Genomic DNA, 22,312 nt, shown 5'->3' with positions numbered 1-22,312 from the left:
CTTAAGCTAAAGCAGAGAGATGCCTATGAAGGTCAGTGGTAGGCTTCAAGAAAGCGAGTGACCCGCTGGGTAACTTCTTCAGGGCAGTACTGGGTTGTTTCCCATTGTGTGTGACCGTAATTGATTTTGAGCGTGGTTGTATTGTTTTTAAAATACGATTCTAATTTTAACTTTGACTCTAAATGTCATTTAACATGCCATTACATCGAAAAACACCTGTGCAAATATATCGTGGAAGAAACAAATTAAGATGGACTAGACCGGGCTTTTGTAATCATCCTGTGCGGTAAGACTGAAATTTCCTGAGGTAAGATAATGGATTTCAGACAGAGTTGATTCTCTTGGACTTCCAACCTCTGAGCGGTCAGTCGGCATCTTTGTCTGAGGCTCTTGCCATTGCAAGGAGGAATTTTGGAAATGAGGGCTTTACTGTGACCATGGTGCAGTGAATTGCACGGTTACGTTGCACTTGTCAAGAGGAAGAGCGATGCAAGTAATCCTAGGATAAAAGTTTTCTGCGTGTGCTGTGGAAGGGAAGAGCCATTCTTGTCTTTCCGGTTTTGAATTTGAAGCGTTATCTTCTGCTTCTCTCTTAAAAGGCACCTTTTTTTTAAAAGGCACCTGTCAGGCCTCTTTATGGAGGTTACACTGTGGTCAACAGCAGCAGAAGCTTGTGTGCTGAACAGAGTTGTGTGTTGTTTGGAAGCTTTGAGTTCCACTCTGGTTTTTTTGTTTGTTTCTTTGTTTCTTTGTGGGTTTTTGGTGGCTTTTATTTTTTTCAGGGGCGGGGGGGGGGAGTTGCGGAGTAGTTTTGAACATTTCTGTGGGATTTGACAAATCAAATTTATAAGTTAATGCTCATTTCATAGTTCATGTTCAAACAGGATGGTTAACTGTCTTGTTTGTCTCACAGAGGGTCCAACACCTGTGACCAGTAGCAGTGCATCTGCAGTTTCTGCTCCTTCTGGAGAATTTCTGGATTTAGACAAATTCAAGATGCCTGAAGGAAGCTGGGATTGGGAGACCTGCTTGGTTCAAAACAAAGCAGAGGCCACGAAGTGTGTAGCCTGTGAAAGTGCAAAGCCAAGCACCAAAGCAGAGCTCAAAGGTAATACTTAATGATTAAAACGAGGATGCATATTCTGTGATTTATTTTTTGGTTTGCTCTGATTTTTTTTATTTTCTTACCTGTTAAGCACAATTATTTTTTCCTTTGAGGTGTGGCAAAATTATTCGTTTTTCCTGTAGGAATATTGCCTAGATAACATCTGTTTGCACACTTTTCCCCAAGAATAAGTTTATCCTTTTTAGAGAAAAGCTTTCATTAATGACGTGCTTGTTCTTTACATGCCCTACACGTTGTTCATTTGGAGTTCAGACTAAAAACATGATCTTTCAAAGAAGTTCGTATACTTTTTAAAGCCAGGTGGTGGGCAGAAAACACAATTGTGAAAAGTTTTATGTAGAGAGGAAGCATTGGGTTTTCTTGTTTGTTTTACTGTTTGGTGGGTTGTTTTTTAAACAGTTTTGACTGGAAAGATCAGGACTAGAACGTAGTTCAAACCTTCATGTACTGCAGATACACCGTGGGTTACGGACTTGACATTCACTTATTTCTGCAGGTTTTGGTGCTGCGGCTGCGTCCACAAAATGCTGCCTTGCCATCATTTACATTTGGTGTTCACTCAGAGTGTTCAGGTGCAGAGTCTGCAGCTGCCTCACAGTTTATTTTGGGAAGGACAGAAGAGAAGCAGTACTTGCAAACCAGTACTTCAGGTAAACAGTGTATCTTTTGTCTTCACTTGTGCGCTTATGTCCATCAAGTAAGACCTCTGAAACCATACTAGAAAAAATCTGCGGGATTTGATATGTTCATGTACTAGAGCTTTAGAAAAACTTTAATTCCTATATGCAGCATGTCTTCTGTCCTGGTTATTGATACGTACGCAATTAGTAGCAATCCCTTTTTTGATCTCAACACTAGGTTTAGACAAAAAATTGCGACACCTTAAGGAACCTGTCCTGCATCTCATACAAGCACAGAAGTTGCAGTGTCTCAATGCTAGCAGTACAGTTGGTGGTAAAATCTTTAGTAGGGTGAAATAGAGGCCTCACACTTTTCAGAGAAAAAAAGAGATGAGAGAGAGTATCTTATTCCCACGTACTTGCAACTATGCTGCAGAGTGTACTGCTGTTACTCTAGTGCTACAAAGGTCCAAAAATCACTGAACAGTTATTAGCCAGTTTTGTATTCCTTTAATTTGTTGAAAGACTGCAGTAGAGGATTGAAGTTTTTATTGAGGATCACTGTGTGGAAAAATTCTGATTGTTAAATGTCATTTGTATGACTTAAGAACCGCGTTTTGGAGTACAGAATTCAGTATTAATTCCAGAAGGGGTAAGGGGAAGGACATTAGCTAGTAATCCCGAACAAAAGCAGTGTATAGAGCTATACTGATTTTAATCGCAGTATTCTTACAGTTGACCTGTTACTGAACAGATATGTTTTGGGGAGATATGGTGGCCAGGGAGGCGTGTGTGTTTGTGTGCTTCCTCTTCTAGTTAAGGTTCTGGGGTTTGGTTTAGTCAGGAAAATTTGATGAGGCACCTTGTGTAAAAGGAAATGTTAACCAGCATTTTTCAACACGGTGTAGTCCCTTAAAAGTGTCATAGATGAAAAGAGGCCATAAACGCTGGGGGAAAAAGTTAGTGGGAAACTGAGAGCAGGATCACATTCAGTAGTGAGAGAGCAGCAGCCTAGGGAAAGCTGATGAATGACTGTAACAGATAGTTCTATTTTAAGTGTAAAACAACACTCAGTACTTTATAATGGTGGTCTTACCAGAGGGTTCTTCTCCATGGCTCCTAAAAGCACGTCTTGAAGGCATTCGAGTGCAGTGAACTTAAGCTGTAAGAGTTGGGCTGGTAAGCTTGGCCTGATTTGAAGCTGTAGGCACAGGGCTATAATTTCTGAACAGGCTACAAAAGAAACTACCACTGTGCTTTTCAGTGCTCCGTTTAGCAAAGCCATCAAATTGTTGCAGGCAATTGATGTTGTTCTTCTAAGAGCACCTGAAAGATATTTTTGTTTGAAGAGTTCAGAGGTACCGGTTAATACTGGTTCAGATAATTACAGCCAGCTCTTGGTGTTTGTGACCAATAAAGTTTGTGGCTCCAAAAGGAGTGGGTTAGTGCTAACTGATTAACTGCTGTATATGCAGAAATATGGAATCTGATTACTTACGCAGAGAGCACTTAAAATGTATTGTTTTGCTGGCTCTCAGTGAGTTGCATCTTAATGCTACCAAGGAATAAGCTTTTTGCTTCTGGCCCAAGTTTTTTAATTTGGTGAAAGCCTTTTCTGTGCACGTGCACATGCCAGAGAGGTTGCTTAAGTAATAGAAGCTATAGTAGCTGCTATCTTCTGTTTTTTGTAGAAGACAGAAATTGAATTCGTTAGCTTTGTAACTGTTATGCATACCAGAATTGGTTTTCTCCCTTTTGAAAATAGTAGAGGGTATGCCTATGTCAGATTTGGTGAGCAAGATGATCAGATGAGGGCACTGCAAGACTGCCAGAACGCACCAGGTCTGGGGGGAAAAGGAATCCGGCTGAGCATAGGAATTTCTAAAAGGTAACCAAGGAGTTGTGCATTGATACAGTTATTCTAAATAATCAGATTCTCGTAGCTCTGCCTTTGGAAAGTCTGTGGCCCTTGCTGTAGTGGCTGTACACAGGATGCAGTCTACAAAACCAGAAATGCAGAAGTCCTATGTTTTGACTCCCTGGATTCATCAACCTGCTTCAGGACGGCTGGGGGAATCCAACTGTTAAGTCTAGCCAGACGGCGCAACTTGGGCTTAGCTGCCATTGTAACCAGCCTTGTTTCTCAACAGTAGCAAAGCTGAATGCATTGGTAAATATTTTCAGGTTTGGGCCTGCATAAGGTAGAAGGGACAACAAGTGGTTTTATATGCTAGGGAGTTCTTGTTCTTAGAGCTTTCCCTCTAGTTTGAGAGAAGCACATAACTAGTTTTACAGTGGGTTGACAGGAAAGAAGTGGGGGGAAAAAATGGGAACGCAGGGAGAAAGCCAAAGGCGTTATTACTAGAACAGGTTTAGAATGCTATTCTTTGCTTTTCATGAGCTTAGGGCAATGGGGAGTTTAAAGCTTAGCACTTCCTGAGAGGGTTTCTTACTCTACCGGCTCAGTTCTATCACTTATTTAAGGCAATTCAGGTCTCTGAACGGTTAAAGAACTGATACCAAATTTGATGAACTTTGATCCAGGATACTGACAAAACAGGACTTCATATAAACAATTTCAGTATGTTCATGAGGTTAGCTTGTGTGTTCTGTTAAATAGTAAAAAATGACACTTCTGTTTCTGTTTACCTAGCATAATTCTGCAAATGTTGCCTCCTTCTGCTTTAGAATGGAAATGCTCTTCTCCAAGAGAGCACTGTCCAAACTTCTTTGCCAAAATTTTTTGATTAAATTAATATTGTTTTATTTTGAAAACAAGAATAAGCCACAAACATGTTTTCTTGCTTCGGCTATCCAGAAGAACGTCAACAGTATTTTCAGATTTTCCTTCCCTACGCAACTGTATGTAGGAAGAGTGCAGTTGGAAGCAGAAGACGTAAGATGATGTATCTTCTGTTTGTTTACTACAGTAACAAGACAATGGATTACCTCTTTATTAGAACTTGTGTAGCTTTGCAGTATTGAAACAAATGTAGGTATTAAAATACACATCAGTAATACGTTTCTGAATGGCTGAGTACCGTGCTCTCTTAGCATTGAAATACCCAGCCATTGGATTAGTTTGTCCCTCATGTTTGCTTAGTTTGGAAGCTATTTCAGAATGCCTTCAGCTTGTATTCTTCCCCAAAAGCATAGAACTCACTTCTCTGCATCCCCAATTCAAGTCAGAGAAACTGGGCACTGCAAACACAGGAGGTCTGCCTGTACAGAATCAGTGAAGACAAGTCTAAACAGCGGATTTTTTTGAATATGCAGCTGGGTTATCTGAATGTTCTTTATGCAGTGTACGTCAGTTTTAGTACAGATAGCACTTGTCTTGGTTCTTGTCATTAGTCTGAAGCTGCCCCTGAGAAAATCTTGAAAGGGAAAGTAGTGAAAGCTAATCAGCTGGCCCTTTCTTCTTAAGAACCAGTGTATTTTGTAATTCTCCCACTAATAATAAGGCGTCATGCTGGAGAATCGCGATTGTGTTGTTAAGCAAGACTGACTTCACCTGAGCGGTATAGTTGGCAGCTGTTGAATGTTTAATGGACTTTAAACAAACAGAAAAACTGAGCAGGTGGAGGTAGACATGGCAAACTGACAGGCAGCGTCAGATGCTTCTTTGAAATGGATAATCTGACTCCATTCACTTCTTTCTGGAAATAAGATCTAGTAATTAACCAAACAAAAGATAGAAGGGTTAAGACTGCATCTTTAAAGCAGCTGTGCTTGATAAATGTCTCTGGTCTTAAATCAATCTTTAGCAAAGCACAGAGACTTAGCAGCAGCTTGCTTATGCCAACGCTAAAAATACTTGATGTGTACAGGTAACCATGTCAAGGCTCTGGAGTTAATCCATGAGAACAATTCCTTCTGGTATTGGCAAAGGTGAGGATGCTTGCTTCTATAGAAATGAGGTTTTGAGCTGTGACTTAAGCTGTCACTTAGGTGACTGTTTAGGAAAGCTTCCTTTTAAGTTTTGAAGTATGTAAGCTGACAAATTGTTTAAGTTCAGAACTGGGTTTACAGTCTCTTGTTCTCTGACTGTATGCAACTTCTCATGTTTCAGACTGAAAGCAGAATTGCAGCGGTACCAGTCATACAACTATAATGATTATTGCCAAGATTACCAGAACTACCACTCGCAGAGGAGTTACGATGCTTACGCTGACTACAACTACAGCTCCTATGCTCCCTATGACAGCATGCAAGCTGTTGGAGACTGCTCTTTAGGAGATTCTTTAATGGCTCCAGCTGTTTTTGAGGTAAAGATAGTGCACGCTTGCTGTAAAGAAAATATTTCACAGATAGTATGTTGTACAGATTTGTGTGAATCAGCAAAAAGAATCCGAAGTTGAAAACATGCTTTCTGCTTAGTGTGAAGTTAAAAGAGCAGATTCCATTCAGAGGTGTTTGTATTTAAGTGCTTAAATAGTAAATCCATAGAATTAGTGATTTATACACCATTATTTGTTCACGCATACCAAAGAATGGTTTTGACAGCATAATTGCGTACGCTTCTTCTGTTCCTGTTCTTCTGATTTGCTTTGCTTAAAGCAAATTAAACAGTTGTTGTAAGTGGTCTTATCGTGGTCAATGTATTAGTTGTGACCTCCGGAGGTCCCTTCCAACCTGTACTGTAATATTGGCTTTCTTCTAAAAATAAGTAGATAAAATGCCATCTATCCTTGTAGTTGTAGGAAGAAGGAATGGGTTGAGACTGCAGCACTTTGAATCTGTGATGCTTTCTGAAATGAGTTATGATTAAACTTAGCCTTTTCTGTCTTTCAGGAATCTTCAGTTATGACTGCAATCGGTGATGACCTAATTACTGACGGTAATAAGGGTTCTATCATTGTCACTTGAGTTTAGCCATCCTTGTGCCTTTTAACAATACAAGCCAACCTCTACTGGATGAAGAACATCTTGAAAATTCAGCTGAGGTCAAACCTCTGTGGGGTTGATCTGCAATCAGCTGGGGTTTTAAAGCTGATACAGCATACACTGACCGCATCAAGTAAAACGGGACACTGTCAATGCTTCGCAGCAGGTTTCTTGTACCTGTGCCTTCATTCCCATTTGAAAATGGTCTAAGACAGAATTTTGTTCTTTGTATTGGTTCCGCTAAACAGATTTTATATTAGAAACTCAGTAATATGCAAAAGCTTTGTTCTCCACCCTGAGGTAAAAGCTTATGTTGCAGATTCCAAAAGGAGGATTCAGCTTGCACTTACAAATACGGTACAAAACATATTTGTGTCCTGGAAGGTTTGCAAAGTTCCTCACGTGGAGGCATTTTGTGTTAGTGTTTAGAAACTATCCTATGTAACGTGTATTGCCGTAGAAGTGAATTAAATGACTCTTGGGAGGGTTTCATGGCTGATTATCCTTAAACGTTATCTTTACTATCTTAAACATTGTCTTTGTCTTTATCTTGAAAGACGGTTCTAGTCCCAGCCTTCTAATATACAAATTCCCAAAAGCTGGAGCTGTGAGGCTCAAAATTTTAGAGGACTAAATACCTCACTAAAATTAGTAGATCTAATAGCTTATTACACTTAGCTTAAAATACATTTTATTAGCCATTTCACGTGAAGTTTTTTTGTGCGCATGCCTCAGATTTGATACTTGGACTTACCAGGCTTTTATTTTCAGATCCACAGCTCTACTTGGATGTTGATGAAATGAACAGACAATTCACGGAGACAAGCGAAGAACTCTACGATTCACTCATGAATTGTCACTGGCAACCTCTGGATACGGTCACTTCTGAAATCCCCTCTGCTATTTAAGTGTCTTCTAGAGCATGACCGTTAGGACCAAAGTGCTAAAACTACATTTCTTCTACATTATTCTAGCTCATAAGTTTTAAAGCACAATGATAGGTTGGGTTTTTTTTGCTATGTTTTTGACAGTTTCTGTAATCTTTTTGTTCATCACTCTCTTCCTGGAGCATCATGAAGTCATGTAAATATTCGAGAAATGTAAAGAGGTAAATGGGGTCTAAAGATAAGACTTGCCTGTGTAAATAAAAAATTTGTTTCTGCAAACCTGCCAGCAAGGGATTTTACTTGTACCTGTGTGCAGCACGTTCTCTTCCGGCTTATGGAATTTAACAAGGTAGTAAGGGTATTTCATCTGTCTTTATTTTTATATGGGCATTAGGACACAAGCAAAATCTAGCTTTCCCTTGTTTTCCTGGTTCCTTAGGTAAGCGACAAGCCAAGCCTTTCATGTGCTTGCTTAGACTGGAAGTATGTATGGGAGACACTCACAGGCCTTGCTACGGAAACACCTGTGCCCACTTTTTCCTGCAGGCTGCTGGCTCTAACTGTACTACTGATACATGCTAGGTCAGCTAAAATTGGCTTATAAATAGGGTATGTTAAGCATATGGAAGTGTAGACTTCAACTGCCATAGCTACAAACATCCCGTGGAATGAGGATGATGTCTGCTGGCACTCTCTGCATCAGCATTCAGTTTTCCCTTGCCCTTCTTACTGTTAGACTTCTCAGCTGACGCTTTACAGCGAAGAAATTGCTACAACATAATCCGTGTTCTTAAACCTAAAAAAAAAAAATCTTGGAGAAAACAACTTGCTGGTTTTCCCTCCTTGCTGGCAAGGAGAAAAATAGTCCACCAGGAACAACAAAAAAATCCTAGTAACAGCTCCTTAAGTTATACCCTCTGCCACCCTCTCTGATTGCTATGGTCTTCCTTCATTCGTGGTAATGAAGTTTTTAAAGCTCTGGTAGAAGGATGACAGTACTCAAGTCAAAGGAGATGAGAGCAATGAGGAAAGCTTTGCTTTAAGCTAGAGCAGTCTTGCGAGTTGCTGCCTTTATGCTGTTCTTATCTTGAAGGGTACAGAGTCTTTTCCAGTCATAGGGACTCCATAACCCTATGAGTATGGAGAAATAGTTGCTAATTAACAGTGTGTATAATAAGTAAGTGAGGCTGGAAACAAAAGAATATTCCTCCAAGAAAAAAAAGGAAGCAGAAATTACTGTACTTAATAGCTGGGGAAGCTGTTAAAGCTAGTTGACACAGTTCTGGTACTGCCGTGTGTGTTTTGGGGGCAACATAAACCATAATTGCTGTGATGGCAGGTAAGAATCCAATTCTTTTTTATGGCTTAGTGTAGTCAGTGAAAGCAGTGGTCCTAAGCTGCATGCTGTTCTTAAATGTAATGCAAATCCTCTTTTGTGACTCCTCAGTACTTCCAGGTTACTTGTAGCTGATCACCAGCAACTGCTTCTGTTAGCTATTAGCTGTTGGGTTTTTGCTAGGAATACTTTCAGTCCTGAATTGAAATGATGACATCCTGAAACAGAAGAGGCTCTTGGAGTATTGTAGGAAGCACATTCTTCCTGGTTCTAGTGCAGGTGTACACGTAGGAGGAGACAGAAGGCAAAGAACCTCACATAGGTGGAGGGGGTGAGGTGGCATCACAGTTAGAGCTGTTGCAGTTAACTCTTCCCAAAGCATGAAAGCAACGTGGCTGGGAACAGGGATTTGTTGGGTTGCTTCTTTGTGTGAGCCAGGGAGTCTTTTGAGGGGCAGATTAATAAGAATATGACACAAGGTAGAGGTGGAATAGATGAAGCAAAGAATCTGGGTGGGAAAAGGGTTGCTTGTACGTGTCTATGGAATTGTTTCAGGGGACTGAGCTGGGGCAAATTCAAGATAATAGATGCAGCCTCCTTGAATTTGGATGGCAGTGCTGAAGCTTCAAAACCTTACAAGGTTTGATGCCACTTCAATTGTAGTGCATAGCTGTGGTACTTGAGCTCAGAAGCGCAAACTGCACAGGATTTTTTTATCTATTTTCTTCAACGTGAGCAGCAAAACATCTTCCAGGAATGTGCCTGGGTGCTACGCTGCTTTGACACGGCTTGCTTTGCATCACCAAACACAGTAGTTAGGTTGCATCGAGTACTTTGTGGAAACATTCATTGTGTTGTCACCCAGAAATGGGATGCTACAGATATGTGTTGGCCCGGCAGTATCAGTGCTGGTTTTTGGCCTTTGAGAGGTTGGTCCATAACAGGTGACCTGTGTAATGAGGGGCCCACATAGATTGGTGACTTCATTAAGTCTGATACTGTGGTGGTGTGTGACCCAAGGCCCTGAACGTCAGAAAATCAGGCTGTGGCCACCTATTTTATGCAGACTTTGCCTATTAACAAGGTCTCTACACTGTACGTTAGAGACGTGCGCCTCCTTTTCCGGACTAGATAGCGAAAATACCAGTTTTGTAGTTCAGTGAATGAGATTGGTTGGGCTGTTTGTTCTCCAGAGCTGAAAAATGTTGGGAGTGTATTCTCTTGGAGTCCACAGAAATGAAAATGATGAGAGGAAGAGAACGTTGGTTGCAGCCCGCGTGCTGCTGTTATAAAGTAGTTCTCTGATGTCTTTTTCCCTCTGCTGAGACTTATCAGCCTATCGTCCTTTCCTGTTAGGAGCGCATACCTGGCTTGGGATGGTGTGCGCAGTGCAGATTCTTTACCGTAAGAGCACAGTGAATGCCAGACTTCTTCCTGTACTGCCGTGTTAACCGTGAGTCACAAATTCAGGAAGCAGTGATTGCATCGGAACTGCTAGAATGCTTTGCGGAGTCTTTTTACTGGGTAAACTTCACAGCTGCAGTTACAACTTCCAGCCTGTGTTAGCTGAACACATCGTACTGGTGCCCGCCATCAGTTTGACAAAGATGGGATTGCAGTAGGGACTTGCTTTCTTCCTTCTTTTTAATTAAACAAGTCTTTGAAGCAACTTTTCCAACACCGCCATACTTCACTTCTTCCAGTTATTTTCTGTTTTACTTAGCTGAAATGTTTTTTTTTCTTCCAAGCTTGAGGAAGTTTTCTACAAGAATGTCCCGTAATGATTTCATAAACTCTTTTCGTTGTACCTAGCTGCAACAGAGAGTGCTTTTATTCAAAAACCTGCTGGTTTTCTCTTCCAAGAAGTAGTGGGGTTTTTCCTATCTCTTCACTGATGGGAAAGGCTGTAGGACAGTAGCTTGAGGGGCTACTAATGCTGTCATCAGTGAGCCGGGAAAAGGCAGGAGTCCGAAACGGGTAAAAAGTACTTAAAAGGATACCAAAAGAGTAAACGGTACTTAAGCCGTGGATGTTTCTTTTTGCAGGGATGCTCTGGACCAACCGCTTCTTTCTAGCGCTACCTCAAAGTAACTTGCAGATAGAACTCACAGGGAAGGTTGATCAAATGGTGATGATCGCTGTCATTCTGCTGGACACGCAGATACTTGCCTTTCGTTTTGGCTCATTTTTAATACCAATTAACTTCAGTGCCTCGCGTTAATAGACACCGTTTGACTGCATCGGCAAATGTTTCTGAGTCGTGAGTGTCATTAAAGGCCTGTCACCCTACGGAAATCCTTCTAAATAGGAAAAATGGCATTTAAATAAATAAATAAAGCAGCGTTTGAACTTATGAGCAAACCTAGCGTAGCTGCCTTTGACGCTGATCTGGAGGAGAAAAATCACGTTATCACACTACTATGGTTGCCTTAATAGGTTTGGTGTACGTGAGGGAGGGAAGCATTATGTGATGTTTGCCTAGCTATTACATGGCCAATGCAGGAGGGGTTTTAGTCAGTTCCCTGAGCACGGATTGTTGCAGAAGTCGGTGATTTCACTGCCCAATGTCTGTTATTAAGGGCACGATTCACGTCCCGTTATCGTTTTTATTATTTATTTCTGTGTTTATTTTCTGGGGCGGCGATCTGTCACGATGCCCATCGTTCCCCTGCCGTAAGGTAGAATTTAGCGTGACGACCCCTTCCCGGACCAACGGGGCCACGAATCCGGCCTAAAACTCTGCTTGTGCGTTGGTTGTCGGCGTGGGGGTATCGGTTGTCGGTGCGGGGGTATCGGTTGTCGGTGCGGGGCTTTTCTGACGAGCACTGTGGGCTCGGGGCGCCGTCCCACGCCCGGCGCGGTGCTGCGGCACACCGGCGGTCGGCGCCACGGCGCGGGGAGGCTCTGGAGGTGACTCCTAGCCCCGTGCTTACGGTGGCCGGGCCGGGGTTCATTATGGCGGCCGGGTCCTGAGGGCGGGAGCGGGAGGGCGGCGGGACCGGGACGGGACCGGGGCGGGGCGAGGAACGGGAGCGGCAGCGGGAGGGGGGGGCGCGCGTTCCCGTGAGGGGAGGGGGCGCGCGAGGGAGGGAGGGGGAGGGTGTGAGAAACACTCCGTAGCCAAGAACTTGGGCTCAGGCGAGGAGCTCAGCGAAGCAGGAATTTATTCGCGATCGCAGTGGCGGGCGTCCCGTCCGTGCGAGGACTACCGCACACCAAATTTCCCTGGTGTATTGCCAAGCACTTCCCCGTGCAAGGGCTTACCATACACCGCATTTCCCGAGACTCTTCCTTTCTCTCCCTCATCTCACGCTTCGTCCGTCTCCGGCCGCGCCCCTCGCGGAGCTGCGGAACCGCGGATCAGGACTCCACACTCGCTCCGTACAAAAGTACGTCTCAATCACACGGCACACAGAGTCTCACCCGACCCCCAAGGCAATACTTCCTATTTCTTACCTTGGTCTGTGCACAGAGTTACCGGATCGATTCTCAAACCCGGAGTGCCTGCCTTCTTCCCTTCCCCACTCCTTCACGGATCCTGCCTCTTTCATCAGTCTCGGGCCCTCTGTCAGCTCTCCGCAGAACCGCCGCCGTCGATGCACAGGACCGCTGAAATCAGCGGGGCATGCCTTCCTGCTGCTGCGGCGGTGGGGCTCCCCAGTAGGCGACTGGCTCCCGGACGAGCCCCAAATTGTGAGAAACACTCCGTAGCCAAGAACTTGGGCTCAGGCGAGGAGCTCAGCGAAGCAGGAATTTATTCGCGATCGCAGTGGCGGGCGTCCCACGAGCAGGAGCGCCCCTGCTGGTTCCAAAACCCAGTTTATATACTTTTTGATGACGGGACCCTCCCCTGTTTCCCCACTCAGGGGGTGATCCAGGCTCACAATCTGTCTGATGCTTCCCAGACAATGCATGGCCTTCCGTTGCCGGCCTGTTAAATTTCAGATTTGACTTTTTTACTGGTTGAAGCGGTGATGTTTCTTCACTTACCTGACTTGACTCAACACCGTGATTTTCCCCGAATTGTTCTACGGAGTCTGGTTGTCTGCGTTTTACAAGGTCGCCTGCTAAGCGTTCTTATCGCTGCAAGCACACCTCAATACCCCATTCCTTACCTTTAAACAACGTAACTCTGCAAAAACAACATTTTTATTCCCACGAGGGGCAGGGCAGGCCCCGCGGCGCGTGGCGGCGGGGGGCGGGGGGGCCCCGTGACGGCACCGAACGCGGGGGGGGGGGCGGTATGGCCTCGGGCGGCGCGACCGGTAGCGGCGCGACCGGCAGCGGCATGGCCGGCGGTGGCAGGGCCGGTGGCGGCGGGGCGCCGGGCGGCAGCCCAGGAGCCCGATCAGGAGGAGGAGGAGCAGGAGGAGGAGGAGGAGGAGGAGGAGGAGGAGCGGCCGGCGGCAAGGTGAAGAGGCGGCGCCACCGTTTGGGCGCCGCGAAGCCCCCCTGTGCCAGGAGCAAGCGGGTGAGGAGCGGCCCCCCCACAGCGGGCCCTTCCCCCTCAGCCCACCAGTTACCCCCTTACTTACCCCCTTCCCTTACCCGCCCCTTTATCCCCTTAGTTACCCCCTACCCACCTCCTTACCCCCTTAGTTACCCCCTCGACCGCTTAGTTACCCCCTTAGTTACCCCCTCAGCCCCTTCCTAACCCCCTCAGTTACCCCCTCAGCCCCTTCCTAACCCCCTCAGTTATCCCCTCAGCCCCTTACTTACCCCCTTACCCCTCTACCCAGCCCATTACCCCCCTCCTCCCCCTCCCCTTCACCCCCAGCCCGCTGCCCTCAGGACCCCCAGTGCCACCCCCAGGGCTTTCCCCGCTCCCTGCACCCCTCCTCAGCCCATCATCAATTCTCTGAACGTTACCTGCCAGGCTTTGCTTCTCGTTTGTGCTGCAAGGTACAGTAGGCTGACGGTGAAAGCGGTCCGTCAATTCGGGCTGTGAAAATCCCCGTGCTGGAGGGGGGACGCGCCGAGATCCCTCCCAGCAGCTCTTTGCTAAGAAATGTCAGGACGCCCAGAGAGATGCTCTGGAGATGCCCTCTGCACGTTTGTTCAGCCAAAACCTCTCCGCTATTAAATGAGCAACGTAGCTGAGGGGATTGATTATCATATGCAAAACCAAGGGAGCGCTACGCGTGGATAGCTGCTCAATTAGGTTTTTATCACTTGCAGAAATGCCAAGTCCCTTATACCATATATTGACAATCAATCTTGTCCATCTAAAGCTGGCCTGGAAGGGCAATGCAAACATTCCCCACGCTTACAGAGCAACCGTTGAAACCTCTGGCTTGAACAGTGCATTAATGTTGAAAGTGCCATAGCTTGCGTGTGCCGACACTGTGTAGCTAACTGATAAACCTTACACGTGGATTAAAAATAATCAGTGGAGATGGTTTTCTAACTTTTCCATTGTCTGTTATCTCTGCGTGTTTTCCAGTAGGTTTATTTAAAGAGTGTGCCAGAGCAAACACGTGCGTGGGGATATCTGGGGGATTCTGCACAGAGAATGGCTGCTGCACATCCAGCGCAGATCAAATTAACAGTAACTTATCGGGGAAGAATTTTAATGATTGATAAATAGACAAACTGATAGATGTTACATGTGTGCATTTATTATAGCAGTTAGCTTTGTAACCAGACGAATCGTGCAAATGTTCATAACGTAAAAGGGCGAGCTTTGAGCAGATAGCTTGCTTAGAGCATTTGTCAATTAATTTCAGTTTATTTTCAATATCATGTCCACTCTGCAGAAGGTTCTGTGGCTTAATGTTAATTGTCTCTCAGTGATGCAGTTGGGGAGGCACGAAAGCGACCGATGCGATTTTGTGAGGTTATACCTCTGGTTCTGATCCCTACCCCGCTGTTTTTCTCATCCTTCCCCCTACAACTTTAGTCGATAAGTCGATTCTTAGAAATACTTAAATAGATGTGTTTTGTGTGCTTGTGATCATAATTACAGCCCACCAAACCCTCTGTCTCTTACCATTAAGCTCTGAAGGTGCCTGGGCACTGTAGACAGTATAGTTAGCAGCTTTGAAGTTCCTGGGAACTAGTCCTGGATCTATTTTACTTTTTTTTTCCCCCTACCTGCAGGAGGGATGATTAGCAGGATGCCTAGCTCATGATTGTCAGTTTTCTGGATATTATTTAACCGTAGTTCCTGGGGATTTCGGTCAGGTGGGAATTCTCCGATCGTACCCGATGTATGCTGCAGAGTCAGTCTTCTACAAAATACGGCAACAGCTTTAGAAGGCTCTTGCAAGAGGAGGTGCTGGTGCTATAGCTATAGCTGTGTTTCTTCCAGGACATCTTCTGGGTTAGCCTGACTGTTGAGAGCAGAACTGGTTTTTGTGCGTATAGTCACTGCAATTCAGCATTACTAAAATTGAAAATATTTAGATTCACTGATTTTAATGGGTAGTATGGTCCTGACTGTCGCAGTAGATAGTTGCTGAACTTCTGGTTTAGTTGGTTTTCACGTGAGGGTGCGAAGAGGAAGAGTCCTGGAACAAGTCTGTAGGTCAGGAGCTGTTCAGGCGTAGAGTTTCCTGATAGCCTTGCAGATTGACGACCTGCTGGTGAATTTTGGCAGAGGTTTCAAAACTTTGAACTTTGCCAAGGTCACTTGGAAGTGCAGAAAGTGATAGGTAGTTGTAAATCAATCTTAGGTGAATTTTAGGTTTACCAGAAGTGTAGCGATCCTATGCCAGGGATCAACCTCGTCGTCGTCTTGTGAATATTTGCTGTATAATATCTGTCTTCAAGGTCCGTGGAAGGTGGTATCCCAGCATATGCTGTTGACTGTGTTTCTGTAATTAAACAACTGTTTTTTCTTTCAAGCAGGGAATAATTAGCAGCATGACAGAAACGGTGAAATATATTGTACCGGCGTGGCTGCAGAAGTATTTCAATAAGCGTGAGGAGGAGTGTGTAGACAGAAATGAATCTGCAAACCAGGAGGAGACTCCGGTAAACTATCACCACGATTATGCAGATGAAGATACCATAATCGATGAGAGATTCACGCCTGAACCAGCAAGAATAAGTAGACGAGGTATGTAAAAAATCATTTGGAATTCTGGCCATCTGTATTTATTCACAGATTTCTAGTTTTGAATCTGAATTTCAAAAGGAAATTGGAATGAGGGTTTTGACAGAATGAAAAAAAAACAAACAAAAAAGTCGAAACAACTGTTTGTGAAACCATCTTAGCTTTAAACTGTATACACAGTTACGAAGCATACATCTTATGCTCTTGGAAGGCATCAGTTAACTTTAGGTACTCTATTAGCCAGGTGCTAAATGCTGAAAATAAGTCATTTGCAAGTGTGCTGGGTTGCATTTTCCATCTTTTAAAAGATATGGAATGAAAATCTGTCTAACTGCCTAAGGCAATTAAAAAAATTAATTTGTTTTGCAGTCTTCGAAACAAAAGACTAGATGCTAGAATGGCAGAGGAAAATTCCGTCTCGTGTCCCGACTTTGTTTGTTTTGTTTTGTTTTGTTTTTGTTTTGGGCTTTGATCAATTTAGTAAAGTTCCTCGTTAACTTGATGGTGAACTGGGGAACTTGTGCACGGATGTGGTTTATGAGATTATTATCCTTAAAATATTCAATAACTTTAAGGTCTACGCGGGGGGAGGGGGTGTCTTTGAAAAGGTATTTGACCGTTGGCAACGAGGTTTGCAACTCCTTTACCTCATGAAAGATTGATTTGTCTTATATCCAGCGCCTCTCACTGTTCCTGTAGTCCTGTTGTATAAATTTGCATCTATTCTTATTTGAGTTTCTCTTAAATTAGCTGTTTTGGGGAAGTCAGCTTTTAATAAGTAAAGAAGTTTTGTCTGAGCGTGCGTAGGTAACCATAGATAATGTGGAAAGTCAGTTGCTTCTGTTGTTGGCAGAATCAAAAAATAAGGAGGAAATATCTTTGCCTCCAATCTCATCTAATTGTAAACAAGGAGATTGATGGCTTTGCGTGTAGCTGTAGCTTGGGAATGAGTTTGGAGAAAAGAATAGAGAAGGTCTTCATGACTGAGGAACACATGTTGGCTTTCCTATGTAACTGCGTGAAAGGAGCTTTCAGTAAGAACAGCTGCACTGCAAGCTTGCTAACTCCAGGAGATCAGGAGCAGGCGGACACCCTCGAACCTTATGCAGCTTATGTTGCTGTCCGTGGGTGTAACTATGCTTAAGAATAAGATTATTTTTTTTAATTATTACTACATTTTGAAACCAATGTGTCTCTTCATTTCTGAGGTATCATTGTGCTGGAGCCTATATTGGGTGGCCTTCCGCCTCAATAACTTTCTGTATCTCAAACGGTGCTGTCCTAAAAATCTGCTCATGGTTTGGAGAGCTAATTAGTGGTACTGCAGTGGTTATGAAGATTGAACTAACTAGTTTAAGCTTCAGTTCAAGTATCAAGAGGATAGTGGCTCAAAGTCATTTGAATTGCCCAGATTCCTGGGAGAGACAGTAGGCTTTCATCAGGCAAAATACCCATGAATAGTTCCATTCATTTAGCAAGATAGACTTCAAGGCCACCTATTCCAGGCCACTGGCATTGTTTGCAGACCTTTTGCTTCAAGAGGGAAAAATGCTTATCTGGTTACTTGGGTCAACATCCTTGTCCCTTGGGTCAAAATCCCAATAGTTAATGGGTAGATGATGTTTTGCCTCTAACGTGAGCTGATATGGAAGAACTTGGGAAAAAAGTACTGCAAACGTTCATTTTCATGTTGTGTATTCAGATTAATATAACCTTTGTTCCAATATTATGGAAGCTGCAGTGTTATCTGTAATTTACCGTGTAATCTCAAATTTTGTAAAGCTTATTGCAAGCTGTACATGGGAGAAGGAGTATATATGTTTGATTTACTGAACGGCCAAGTCAGCGTTAGAGCATTTGAGCACGGGGTCAGAATGTGGTGTTGTAAAACCTCATAGTTAACTACTTCTGGATGCAACATTAATACTGTGTATCGCAAGCAGTGTTGTTGTAGCCAGACAGATGCAACCGTATCTGGGTGAGGAAGAAGTTAAATTTGGCTTCTCTCTTTTTGCCTTAGAACTTGGCAATAGCATGGCTGTCGATAGGAAACAGGTTTTGGCTTCTGTGAGCTTGTCTATAGCAAAGCTAATTATCTCCCTGTTCTTGTCTAGAACCATCCACAAGTAGATCAGCACTGAACTTCCCAGTTGTGTTAACAAGGCCCTCTCTTCGTTTGAGCCATCTGAATTATACCATGCTGGATTCTCCTGTCCCACCTTGTCAGCCCTCGACATCTTCTATATTTGGCATTGGCAGTCCTAGGCTGTCCTTGATAAAAGAAATAGAAGATTCTACCTCTCAACAAGACGATGATAACATCCCAACAACCAGTGATTCCTCCTCTAGAGCATCTGATGAAGGTGATTTTTGTGTTCTCTGTTTAATTGACTTTTTTTTTAATGTGAAGTACCTTGCGTTCTTTAATATTCCACATCACCTTAGTAAATAAAATAGGTGAATGTCAACTTTGGATGCGAGAATTAAATTGAATTTTTAGTGTTTTAGAAGTATATAATCCTATCACCTTTTTAATAGAAGCGTGCTTTGGAATACGTTTATGATACCCTGATGTTAGAAAGAGTCGATGCTGAAATATACACATTCAGCTAGGTTATATGTAAATTTTGAACTGGGACGGTAGGAAATCAGGCTGACTTGCCGTAGCTTGACAACTAGGCTGATTGTCTAGAAGGAAGAGTGACTCAGAATATCTAACAGACAGCTGGTTAAATGTGAATAAGTGCAGGTGACAAATAGGAACACGAGATGTTTTCCTGTGTTTCAGCAAGAGAAGATAAAGAAACTACTCTGACATAAGCTATAGGCTGTTTTTTGACCTTTCTTGGTAGAAGGCTTCAGCTGTCAATACTTTCATGTCTTTTGCCAAATTCATTGAGCAAAGCACACCATTTTAAAATAAAAAATAAGCATCGTGTCGATGTAGGTTGGTACCTAGGTCTTCTCGCTGAAAGGGCGAACAGCAGGTTTGCAGCTTTTTCTAGTCCCCCATAGAGACAGGGACTGACGTGTGCTCAGCAGGTTTTCCAGAGAACTTTTGTACAGCTGAGAGTAGAGTTGCTGGGCTTTAGCAATATAACCTGAGTGCACTAGAACTTTCTGGTGTGTCTTCGTAAAACATACATGGGCAGAAGATCGTTAACTCTTAGAGCAGCCTTTGGGGAATCTTCCAGGTTTAAAACCTGTGCGATTATGATCTGTGCTGGCCTCCAGCCTTTTACCAACATAGAAAAAAGCTTTGTCCGTACAAATGTACTGATGTTTATGCGGTCCTCTTTTATCTTAGCATGAAGGAAAAAAAATCTGCATTGGAAGCACAGTATTAACTTGGTAAGTTTGCTGAAAACTACTTGCAGCTCTGTGAACAGTTTTCAAGTTTGTAGGTGATACTTGGTTTTCAGTCTGTACGTGAAGTTGATCTATTTAAAGAAGCTGAAGTCATGCTTATTTTTCTGTATTGAAGAACTTGAATTAGTGTGATCTTTATTGTTAAAGTTCTGTACGTACTAGAGGCATTTACATGTAGCATACGTCATTTTGGCAGATGTTGCAGTTTTAAAAAATACTTCATCGTCACTGCTCTGGCCCACAGAAGATGAAAGAACTCATTCCCTCTCGCAGCATTCTGCAGCTAGCTCTAAGAAACCTGCATTCGGTTTATCTGCTTTTGGAGGACTGTGTCCTGTAAGTACTGCACAGTATTTCTTTTAATCAGTTTGAATGTGTACCTGTTTTTCTATCCACTTATCGTACTGTGTTTCCGTAGGCATGTGGAAGCACGTCTGTTTTTAAGGAAAAGCAGCTTGGGTTTTCTCCATTTTACCCCGGAAAGACGGCCTATGGTGGTGCAGCTGCAAGATCTAGGCAGCGAGAGACAGAACCTTATCGGGTATGAGAAAAGTAGTGTAGTGGGAAATAGTGATGGAAATAAAAAAAGCAGCACTGCCAAAGGAGCTTGGAGCAGGGAGCTGAATATGTGGTAACAGTTGCTCTTCTGCCCTCTTGGTCTACAAAAATAGACGAGATTGATTTCTGTTTAAATTCTTTTATAACAGTTTTTACCACAGGTAATACTTGTCAGAAAGAACAAGAATGACAGTTTGGGCTAGTTGTTGGTAGTTGGGGTTTCCTCTGTTGTTAGGTCTTTCAAAAAATTCCATTTAAGTGCCATTGTCTGCCTCTGACTACATTACGTTAAAATAACATGATGCAAAAAAACCAATGACAGCCTAACTTTGAAAACTTGTGTTTATGGTAGCAAAAGCTACTGTAGTCAAACCTGGCTAATATTTATCTGTGGATCTTCTTTTCCAAGCATGCCTACATTCATGCTATGGATATGTTGTATAAGCCTGCAGTCTTTGAAAATATCTAAAATCAACTTTGCTGATCCTTTGTTCTTCTGTTACACAGAGGCATGCAGGACTAAATGCAGTCTCAAGATAAGCAGTAACATGCTTTCTGTTTTGAACGATTCATATAGTTCTTGAAGAGAGTTATTTGCCCCCAAGAGTTCTTGGAAATAGCAAATAAAAAGTGCTGACAACTCTGATTAGCTAGAGCTGAATCGAAACGGAAAATCAAATCAGGTTTGGTAGGAATGTATTTAAATGAAAGTGACTTTTATCGATAAATCAAAAGGAATTTTAAGAAAATGAAAACGCGGGTTTGCTGGCTCTGTTCTGACAGTCCATTTCTGCAACGGAAAAAGGGCAGTACAAGTACCTCACTTACGGGAAACCTTGAAACCTTGTGGTGCAAAGCTGGGAACCCTCTTTGGTCGGCTATTTTTGTTTTTTACAATATTACTGCATTATGGTAAAAAGAGGAACCAAAATACTAGGCTTTTAAAGGAGAGAGTAGCTTGCTTCTTGCTGCTTGCTGTGAATGACAGCAAGGTACTAGAGAGTCCAGCGAAGGGCCACCAAGATGATCAAGGGACTGGGAGCACCTCTCCTCTGAGGAGAGGCAGGGACTGCTGGGCCTGTTTAGCATGGAGGAGAGGAGGTTCAGGGGGGATCTTATTGGTGTATATAAATACCTGAATGGATGGTGCAAAGAGCATAGAGAGCCATTGTGTTTTCAGCGGTGCCCAGTGCCAGGTCAAGAGGCAACAGGCACAAACTGAAACGTGAGGCTCTGTCTGAACATCAGGAAATGCTTTTGCACTGTGCGGGTGATGGAGCCCTGGCACGGGTTGCCCGGAGAGGCTGTGGAGTCTCCCTCTTCGGAGGTCTTCAAGAGCTGACTTGACATGGTCCTGGGCAACCTGCTCGGGGTGGCCCTGCTTGAGCGGGGGGGTAGACCAGGCGATCTCTAGAGGTCACTTCCAACCTTAACCATTCTGTGGTTCTGTGAGTCTCACTTGTGTTTTTCTATGCTGCGTGGTCTGCTTCCTGTCTTCACATCGTGTGATAAGCACAGTGTGGTTATATGAGGGGTTTAACCTGGGAAGAAAAAAAGTCACACCAAAGGAAGTTTTTGACTGATATTTGAAGTTGGGTGGTGCAAATACACAGTTTACTTTTTCAGTGTAATGTTTAGATCTGTTACAGTTTAAATCAGATCTTTATCTTTTAAGACAAAGATTTGCAGCCAACTTTAATCTTGGGGGAAGGGAGGAAGCAAGAGAGAAGTAAAACTAGTTCCTGGTTATGATTGTATACACTGATTTTAAGATGGTACACTTAGACCATCGTGAAACTCTGAGGTCTGTGTTGTTACTGAAAATGCTTTCTGTACCACCACAAGCCTTTTCTTGAGTTCTGTTTCCCTGATTACTGCTTCGGAGGCCTTAGCAGTCCTAGCATCATCCGTCTTGACCTTTTACAAGTACGGAGTTCTTTTATTGCTCGTGCAACAAGCACATGCAAGATGCACTGAGGCCCAAGGTAAACTTCATTAAACTCCGAATGTATTCTCTTCTTTATGGCTTGAACTCCCAGTGACTGCATTTTTCTCTGTCATCGGAATATATTGATTGTATCATCAGTGTAGCCTTGGGACATAAAATACATGCCTCCTTAGCTGAGAATTGACCATTGTAACACTTAAAATGCTAATTTTTCAGGCACAAAAGAGAGCGAAAGCTAGACAAGAAACTGTGCGGCCCCGCGCTACCTTAAGTACCGCTGCACGGTGCATCTTGGAGGCAGTGGAGAAGCTGTCAAGCTCTTTGTTGGTAAATAGCACATCTTTTAATCTGTTTTTGCTTCATGTGTTTATAAAACTTAGTAAATGTGCCATCAAAGGATAAAGATAAAACTATTCTTCCTTACGTTGTGGCCGGTTTAATTTAGTGCGCTATTTTTTCAACAGGATGCTAAAAGAATGGCATCTCTTTTGCCGCTGTGTTGTATAAGTTGACCATGAACCCCC

The 22,312-nt window shown here is 43.4% G+C and overlaps 3 protein-coding genes across 6 annotated transcripts in view; 2 read left to right on the top strand and 1 right to left on the bottom strand.

The window, feature by feature from the left end:
* Positions 1-22,312, bottom strand: part of LOC136786324 (nuclear pore complex protein Nup153-like) — a 378,386-nt gene that overhangs the window by 89,818 nt on the left and 266,256 nt on the right. The gene's annotated exons all lie outside the window — the stretch shown is intronic.
* LOC136789885 (uncharacterized) lies at positions 952-7,138 on the top strand. 2 transcript variants are annotated; one of them, XM_066991181.1, is made up of 5 exons: positions 952-1,108; positions 1,623-1,776; positions 3,512-3,634; positions 5,819-6,014; positions 6,541-7,138. In XM_066991181.1, the coding sequence occupies exons 1-5, from the start codon at positions 997-999 to the stop codon at positions 6,613-6,615; spliced, it is 660 nt and encodes a 219-aa protein (XP_066847282.1). In that variant the 5' UTR covers positions 952-996; the 3' UTR covers positions 6,616-7,138. The 2 variants fall into 2 exon arrangements, with proteins under 2 accessions (XP_066847282.1, XP_066847283.1); XM_066991182.1 differs by lacking the exon at positions 3,512-3,634 and having other exon boundaries at positions 960-1,108; positions 6,541-7,108.
* Positions 12,781-22,312, top strand: part of LOC136789853 (mucin-17-like) — a 56,999-nt gene continuing 47,467 nt past the window's right edge. The window contains 6 exon segments of the mRNA XM_066990997.1: positions 12,781-13,327; positions 15,706-15,916; positions 18,028-18,276; positions 19,479-19,618; positions 19,701-19,823; positions 22,005-22,115. Of these exon segments, the coding sequence (XP_066847098.1) occupies positions 13,100-13,327; positions 15,706-15,916; positions 18,028-18,276; positions 19,479-19,618; positions 19,701-19,823; positions 22,005-22,115 (1,062 nt within the window). The 5' untranslated portion in view covers positions 12,781-13,099.

This window comes from Anser cygnoides, chromosome 2, assembly GCF_040182565.1.
Source record: "Anser cygnoides isolate HZ-2024a breed goose chromosome 2, Taihu_goose_T2T_genome, whole genome shotgun sequence".
Lineage (NCBI taxonomy): Eukaryota > Metazoa > Chordata > Aves > Anseriformes > Anatidae > Anser > Anser cygnoides.
The sequence above is the reverse complement of the archived record's forward strand: the minus strand, read 5'-3'. Positions and strand labels throughout refer to the sequence as shown.

Coding starts and splice junctions, on each gene's coding strand:
- LOC136789885 (XM_066991181.1), top strand. CDS start 997: ATGCCTGAAGGAAGCTGGGATTGGGAGACCTGCTTGGTTCAAAACAAA. Junction 1,109..1,622: donor CACCAAAGCAGAGCTCAAAG/GTAATACTTAAT, acceptor TTATTTCTGCAG/GTTTTGGTGCTGCGGCTGCG. Junction 6,015..6,540: donor TGGCTCCAGCTGTTTTTGAG/GTAAAGATAGTG, acceptor TCTGTCTTTCAG/GAATCTTCAGTTATGACTGC.